General features: G+C 51.0%; 2 protein-coding genes across 6 annotated transcripts in view; both read right to left on the bottom strand.

Moving 5' to 3' along the window:
• Nucleotides 1–2,434: 2,434 nt before the first annotated feature.
• OVCA2 (OVCA2 serine hydrolase domain containing) lies at nt 2,435–6,110 on the bottom strand. 2 transcript variants are annotated; one of them, XM_075013333.1, is made up of 2 exons: nt 5,510–6,110; nt 2,435–5,462 (listed from the first exon to the last, which is right to left on the bottom strand). In XM_075013333.1, the coding sequence occupies exons 1-2, from the start codon at nt 5,774–5,776 to the stop codon at nt 4,935–4,937; spliced, it is 795 nt and encodes a 264-aa protein (XP_074869434.1). In that variant the 5' UTR covers nt 5,777–6,110; the 3' UTR covers nt 2,435–4,934. The 2 variants fall into 2 exon arrangements, with proteins under 2 accessions (XP_074869434.1, XP_074869433.1); XM_075013332.1 differs by having other exon boundaries at nt 2,435–5,413; nt 5,515–6,110.
• Nucleotides 6,111–6,256: 146 nt separating this feature from the next.
• The window catches only part of DPH1 (diphthamide biosynthesis 1), a 46,360-nt gene continuing 45,140 nt past the window's right edge, over nt 6,257–7,476 (bottom strand). For 3 of the 4 annotated variants that reach the window (XM_075013328.1, XM_075013330.1, XM_075013331.1), the window contains one exon: nt 6,257–7,087. In XM_075013328.1, coding sequence (XP_074869429.1) covers nt 6,992–7,087 — 96 coding nt within the window. In that variant the 3' untranslated portion in view covers nt 6,257–6,991. The remainder of the gene's footprint in view (nt 7,088–7,476) is intronic. The other variant, XM_075013329.1, reaches the window with a different exon arrangement.

Below are 7,476 nucleotides of genomic sequence, written 5' to 3'. Positions count from 1 at the left end.
TACCAGCAGAGCCCTGGTTAGCTACCAAATTTATGTCTGCATTTGTATTGACAAAAATGAGCTGTGGATATCCACGTCCACATCTGCTGATGTAAGTATATTTGCAGGGCTCTACCTCTCAGCCAGAATCCTGTCACAGCAACCAAAAGGCAGCTAGGCATATCTGCCTTTCGATGTTTAGGTACCACTCTGCAGAACTACAGGACTTTTCCTTCTCTCAGCTAGGGCTCTGAATACATCACCTGCAGTATTGTGTGGCCTTCAGGGATCATTGCTGGACAACCCTATCATCTTCTCCTTACAGCAGCAACTGGGATTTCTTCACCTGCCCTACAGCTGAGAAGATACAGTCCTCTGAGATCACAATACTGCCCTGTAAACACCTAATAAAGGGGTTGAGTCTGGAGCAGGGTCATCACTGTGAAGTTAGTCTTTCCTGTCAAGAGACACAGGCTGTGTTGCTCTGGAACAGGTGTTTTCAGAGAAAATCTTTTAAATAGAAGCTTGTCACGGAAATCCCCTTATCTCAAATACAGCAGCCTCCATGTCAACAGAGGCTAGTATGACCAGTGTGAGAAGCCCAGCAGAGCCCCCCTGCTCCCCCACTTCTTTGAATGAAGCTTATTGTATAATCCAAGAAAACATCAAAGCTGAAGATCTGGCCTAGGTTTGGGAGAGCAGATGTTCACTTTGAAGCTCTTCCTTTGAGAAACTGCTTTTTACATGGAACAAACTTCAAGGAGTGCACTCACACCTAGCTCCTCACGGCTGGATGTGCAGAGGAACCTCTTGGTGAAGACAAGGGGATGTACCAACTGCCTTTGCACCAGCAGAGGGATAAATAAGTGTCTTTTTTAGAGCTAGAAAGAAGCAGCAACTCCGGCACCAAGTTTGGCCAAGTAGCTGGGATTTTTGCACGTCCACTTCAGGGTGTAAAGACTATGAAAGCCTCATACTCTGCATCAGCCCCTTATTTTGTGTCTTTGCAGACACTTTCATTAGCTGAGATCTAGGACTTTCATCAATACTACTCAGAGCAGCCAGATTCAGCGTTTTCACCAGGAACTGGAATTAAGGGGGATGTCAGGGTTAACGAGGGGTGAGACTGTGAGGGTAAAGGTGGGCTGTATGTCTTCCCAATGTGCACTGCTTCGCATTTGTCAGTCTCAGCTATACATATGTACAGCAGACTCTTTCATATCTGGCAGCCTTGGGACTAGGAGGTTGCCAGATGTTCAAATATTCTGGATAACAGAGAGGTATACCTAGCAATGCCTAACACTAAAGTAAAACAAGATTAGATATTAAGAAACAAACATGTAAATGGAGTACTTTATTTACCCACAGTAATATTGTGCACTGTAAACTTATACTCTATTTGCTGTATTTACTTTCATTATATTGTACTCATAGAAGAATGTAACTAGAATTTACTTGTGGTTAAAGTGCTGGTTATTTTACAGTTCCAGATAATAGAATGCGGATGGAAGCACTGGTCCTCACCCACCACTCAGCTCTCACTGTTGGCTCCTAGCAGCTGTTGTGCATTACAGCGACACCATCCCTGGGGCAACTGCATCAGCTCGCAGGTGAAACACAGTGAGGGGGGTCTGGTTTGTCTCACATACCAACCTTATGAAGGGACTTGTTCCTTCTCCCTTCTAATGCGCAGTCTAAACGGCGGACCAGGTGGTGTGGTGCTGCAAATTGACAACTCCTGTGAAGGCAGAGGAAGACGCCCCACTGCCTTGTGGGTTATCCCGGGAAGGAGTAAGGCTAAAGGAGTAAACCCTGACAGAAAATCTGGAGGGGAGTCCTAAGGCAGTTCTGTGTCAACTTCTGGCACTGTCCTGGAAACTCCTGCAGCTGAGCTGGTACCAAACATAGAGGTTATCCTTTCCTTTGGACTATATCAGTAAAGCCGAGGGTGGGGGCCTGGTGTCTGGGCAGCCCAGGGTCTCCATAAAAATTGCCCAGGCTCACACCTGGAGAGGTACTCCAGCATCGCTTAACAGCACTGAACCAACACGAAAGGCAACAGATACCGGTTATAAGCTCTTGCTCGATTGGTTAGTGGACTAGATGGGCCACTGGTCTGACCCAGTATGGCCCTTCTTATGTAAAAATTATCATAAAAATGTTTAGTACAGAAACTCCCCAAGACAACAATCCCTCAAGATCACAACGTGAGATAACCTGGGCAAATAATGCACTTTAAAAGTCTTGGTCTAGTAGGAAACATTTATATAAATGTCCCAGTCATAAACCTGGCATTCTTGAGCAAAGTCACTAAAAACAGTTGAGCAAACATAGTTCCTAGTCTCTGTAACATGCCCCTCACTTTTCCTTCTAGCACTCCCCATGTACTGGTCCTGAGTTAGTGGAGACTCAGAATTCAGAGGTGCTTTCACATGAGTTCACCTTGCGATTGAGAGGGCTCGGGTGGGGGGGAAAAGAGGAGGAGGCACTTTGCCATAGTGTGGATACAAAATGATGATTAAAAAAATAGCCTCACTTTTTAATATTTTTAAAAACGATCAAATACTAAATTTCTCATTTAAAAGTAACAGTTACAAGTAAATCTAATCACAAACATGCCACACATGCACTTACAGTCTCATAAAAAGGAATTAATGGATCTAGTCTGTCTAGCCTACCTACTAGGTCTTGCTTCTTCAGAGTTCTGTGCTTTCAATTTCTGTTTCTCAGCAGACTAAAAAGTAACATGTGCAAAGAAAGACAAACTGGAAAGGACTGTTTTTGTTCTGTGGGTGCATGATGGCGGGACTTGGCAAGCATGGCTGAGCAGTTAGTTGAGATGTCTTATAGATAGGAAAGGACAGAAGCAGCATAGAAAGGAACAGTGCAGTGGGCTGGAAAGACAAAGGGAAGACATTATTTAACACACACAGCTTCCTATATTCCCTCCATTTTTGCCACAGAAAAACTGCTACAGCTTCTGGATTGTAAGAGAGATGATCAGAGAATACTTCGAAGTACTGGTGGGTAAGCCGCAGCTACATGCAAGCCAGCACTCTGAAGTTTGCTGCTTCAAAATTGCCGCAGGGCAGAATTATCTCCCCACACTCCACTTACCATGAAAACAAACAAAAAAAAAAAACAACAGTCAAGTAGCACTTTAAAGACTAACAAAATAATTTATTAGGTAAAAGCTCACCTAATAAATTATTTTGTTAGTTAGTCTTTAAAGTGCTACTTGACTGCTTTTTTGTTTTGATAGTATATAGACTAGCACGGCTCCCTCTCTGTTACTATTCTATTTACTAGGCTCCCTTTGAAGTTGGGAGCTAGTGTAGACACAGCTTATATCTTTTAGTGTATGATTTGACAAGTAAATTCCCAAGCTGTTTGGTGTGTTGGATGGTGTATTTAGTTTAGTTAATCCTTATGGCTTGCTAAATTAGTTAACTAGGTTTAGAACTGGTCAGGCAAGCAGACAATAAAGCAGCAGGAAGAGAAGTGTAAAGTATCTTTTTAAATACACGTGCCTCATTTTGGAACATCATGACCATAATGGCGATGCCATAAGTCTATTCCCTACTTTACTTCAGCATAACTCAGCTTTTCCAAGGGAATCCCATTTGATACTTGTTTTCTCAAACAAAAACAAAACAAAAAACAGAAGTCCTAGTGATTTCAATGGGGCTTATGCCAAAATTAAGTGCTCTTGAAGCACAGTCAGTCTTCGCTTTTTCAGTAACTTAATTTAAAATCAGTGATTTTTTTGGTGATTTATATAGCCTTGGTTTAAAATCAATACACCCTGGGCTACGTACAGTTCTGCTCCCTTTACTCAAACAACACGGATAACACATTAATTACTCTGGCATTCAAGTGATTTGTAATCCAATACCAGCTAAAATCAATCACTTGGACAACAGAGTGATGTAACGAGTAGACATTTGGGGGTGGTGGTTAGGATGCCAGACTGATCTCTATGAAGATTACAAGTAGTACACAGCAGAGTTGTCAAATATCAGAGAGGTAGCCACGTTAGTCTGTACCTTGAGAACAGCAAGAAGTCCTGCGGCACCTTATAGACTAACAGATATTTTGGGGCATAGGTTTTCGTGGGCAAACACCGTGAAGCGGGTCTTTGCCCAGAAAAGCATTATGCTCCAAAATATCTGTTAGTCTATAAGGTGCCACAGGACTTCTTGCTGTTACAGGAGAGTTGCGACACCTTTCCACTGTCAGGCTCCTCGTTCTAGTGTTTAGATGCTCTGCAAAATGAGAGTGCAGAAAATGGGAAAGATGGAAGGCAGGAAGAAGTCATTTCTCCAGAGATATTCTGGATTTGAGGTGAGCCAGCAAGAGTCTTTTCCTCAGCCTATCCAGGTGACAGGATAACATACAGACCTTCGGAGTCTACACAGACATACTGACGACAGTTCAACTGGAGTTTCACCAAACATGCACCTCATGTGATAAGACTCAACCTGTCCTGAGTGGTAGACTTCAATGCCAGAAATAGTCTGATCACTTAGTTTGTCCAGTATAACACATTTAATTTCAACAGAGTCTTGCATGAAACTGCTACACTCAAGAGCATGTTCTTCTGCGGGGGGCGGGGGGGGGTGGTTTTGTGCCACCACCTGGGCAGCCCCAGCCCCTGAATGGCTGGGGAACCAGCTGAGTACCAGCTCCTCTTTTTTGTAATAAACAAAAAAGTACCGATCTTCTATAAAGCCCTCAGATGTTGACTGAGATTACACAGGCCAGAGAACCTGCCCCAACCCCAGGCAAAGCGGTCCAGCGTTGTCTTAGTTCTAGTCTAAATTCGTCTGGCTCCAGCTGCCCACCGGCGGGGTCCTGCTGCCACTGAGGTGCCGATTAGAGCCCTCTCCCGCGGGAAGTGCTGTCCAGCTGGGCTCACGGGAGCGAGCGGAGCGCCCGGGGCCACTGCCGGGCGTCTAGAACCGAGCCAGGAACTCCAGGTAGGCGGCCCGCTGGGACGCGGCGGCGGGAACGAAGTGGCCCCCCGGGTGCGAAAGGACGGCGGGCTCCCGGAAGTGGGCCGCCAGCTCCCGGCTCAGCGCCGCGGGGATGACGCGGTCGCTCTCCCCCAGCACGTGGAGCGAGGGCGCGGCGATGGGCTCCCGGAAGTAGCGGCCGTGCGGCGCGGCGCGGCTCTTGAAGCCGGCGATGAGAACGGCGAAGCGGAAAGGGAAGCGCGCGTCCCCGCGCTGCTGGAGCGCGCACACGATGGCGGCCAGCGCCGCGCCCTGGCTGAAGCCCAGCAGCCCGTCGAAGGGCCCCAGCTCGGCGCACGCCCGGGCCACGGTCTCCAGGGCCTGCTCCAGCCCCTGGCAGCGGGCCGCCTCCTCCAGCGCCTCGAACGTCTCCTCCTCGGGCCGGGAGAACCACCAGGCGCGGGGCTCCGCCGCGCCGCCTGCGGGGACACAGAACAGCAGGCCCAGGCCCGGGCTGCGGCCGCCCCGCTCCCCCTCCGCCCGCCCCCGCCCCCGCCCCCGCCCCCGCCCCCCACGTTACCGTGCTCGGCCGGCGCCCGGACCCGGTGCGGCGCGTTCACGCTCACCAGCTCCGCGCGGCCCCGCAGCGCTTTGCGCAGCGCCCCGGTCCGCTCGTGGAAGCTGCGCTGGTTCTGGCGGTAACCATGGAGACACAGTAGCCGAAGCAGCGGCGGCTTCCCCTCGGACATGGCAACCCCCGGAACCGGAACCGGAACTCCAATTGTCCTCCCGAGCTGACGGAAGTGGGTGTGCCTTTGCCGGGGCGGGACCAGTGTTGCCATAGAGCTGACTCCGGGTTTTTATTGGCCGGCGCTTGTTGCGGCCTGTCACTCTCTGGGAAAAGGGCGGGGCGGACAGCTGACGGGACGCTCAGGCCTGGGACAGGAACGCCCAGCGCAGCCCCCACCCCGCTCTGCCCAGGCCCAGGCCCAGGCCCAGGCCGGCAGCCTGAACCCTGCTGCTGCTGCCCGGGTTATTCCAGCCACCCAGCTGGGGCGATACAAGCCCAGGGCCCCCAGCCAGGCAGGCTCCAGGCAGCCCCCAGCGGGGTGGGCGCGTGGGGGGCAGCAGCGCAAGTGTACAGCCGCTGCCTGGGCGTGCGCCTTACCCCGCCCGGCCCGGGGAAACCGGCAGCGGTGAGGCTGCTCCGCTGCGACACAGACGTGTCTCTTCCACTTCCTACCCCCCGCCGTCCCGAGCAGCCCTGGACAGGCACTCGCCATGGCCGGTGCGGCTGTGAAGTGAACGGAACCAGGCCCCCGCAGGAGAATCCGCCTCTGCCCCAGCTGGACGGACCCAGGGGCGGCAGGACACTTTATTTCCAACTTTCAGAGAGGGTTGTGCAAACTGTAAAGGTGAAGCACAGACAGACACAACAAATCTATTCTTCCACTGCACCTTGCACCACAGTGCCTTAAGTTAGGGTTCAGTGGTGCCCCCAGCCTGAGCCTTGATGTCTGCACACCAGAGGTGAGAGAAACAGAGTAATGTGTTGGCTTAAAATCCACCTTTTCTAGGCAGCAGGGACTGGACCCAGCTAGAATCTCAGCACCATTCCCAAGTGTGTACTTCCGAACATCTCAAGTTCATGGGACTGCATCCGAAACCAACACCATTTCCACCTCTGCAGAATGGCACATTACAGTGTGAATTAACCAGCAGCTGGACACAGCCGTCCCTTACCAGGGTGATCTCAGTCCAGTCCCCAGGGAACAGTAACCACTGCTCCAGCTGGGCCTTGCAGGCAGCCTCTGTGAAGGCACTTGGAGCTGAATGGCCCAGACAGGAGATGGTTTCCCCGGGGCAGTGAGAAAGTGGTCCTGTCACTGCTTCCTCTACTTGTCCTGGGTGCCAGTCACTCCTCAGGGCTATTAATCTGGCCCCTTTCACCAGTGCAAAGTCAAAGACAGCCCTCTCTGAGAGCAAAGCTGGCTGTGCTTGTTTCCAGGCTGGTAACTGCAGGGCTGTACCTGTGGCTATCCCCAGGCCTGGGGGATTCAGGGGTGCTCTGGCTGCATTGGGGCCTGGTTTGGACAGCTGCAGTCAGTGCACTGGTTCCCTACACCAACATCCACAGGTTCAGGCAGCTTCCTCTGCAGGCAAGAGAGAGAAGTCAAGAGAGGATCCAGCCCAGGATCCTGCCAGCACCGTCCCATCATCACACCTGCTCCTTAGTCCCAGCTGCTGCCCTGGAAACACTCCCCGGTGACCCTTTGAGGTGATCCTGTCTCCTTTCTATCCATTGCAGAAAGCTCCCATGCTGAAAGTAGTGTTCCCAGGGTGGATTTACGGGCCCGCTAAGACTCTCCTTTAATTTCCTAGGCAGATGACACCAATCAATGCTCATGCATTGTCTGACAGCGAACGAGTGATAGGCTGCAACGCAGCCCTTTGTGCTGCTTCCGCTTATCATACTGCAGACAGCACTGAGCAGTGCCACTTGTTACAAACAGCCGCAATAACTCAGGGGAGCGCCTGCTCC

The sequence above is a fragment of the Carettochelys insculpta genome, chromosome 19, assembly GCF_033958435.1.
Source record: "Carettochelys insculpta isolate YL-2023 chromosome 19, ASM3395843v1, whole genome shotgun sequence".
Classification (NCBI taxonomy): domain Eukaryota; kingdom Metazoa; phylum Chordata; order Testudines; family Carettochelyidae; genus Carettochelys; species Carettochelys insculpta.
The sequence above is the reverse complement of the archived record's forward strand: the minus strand, read 5'-3'. Positions and strand labels throughout refer to the sequence as shown.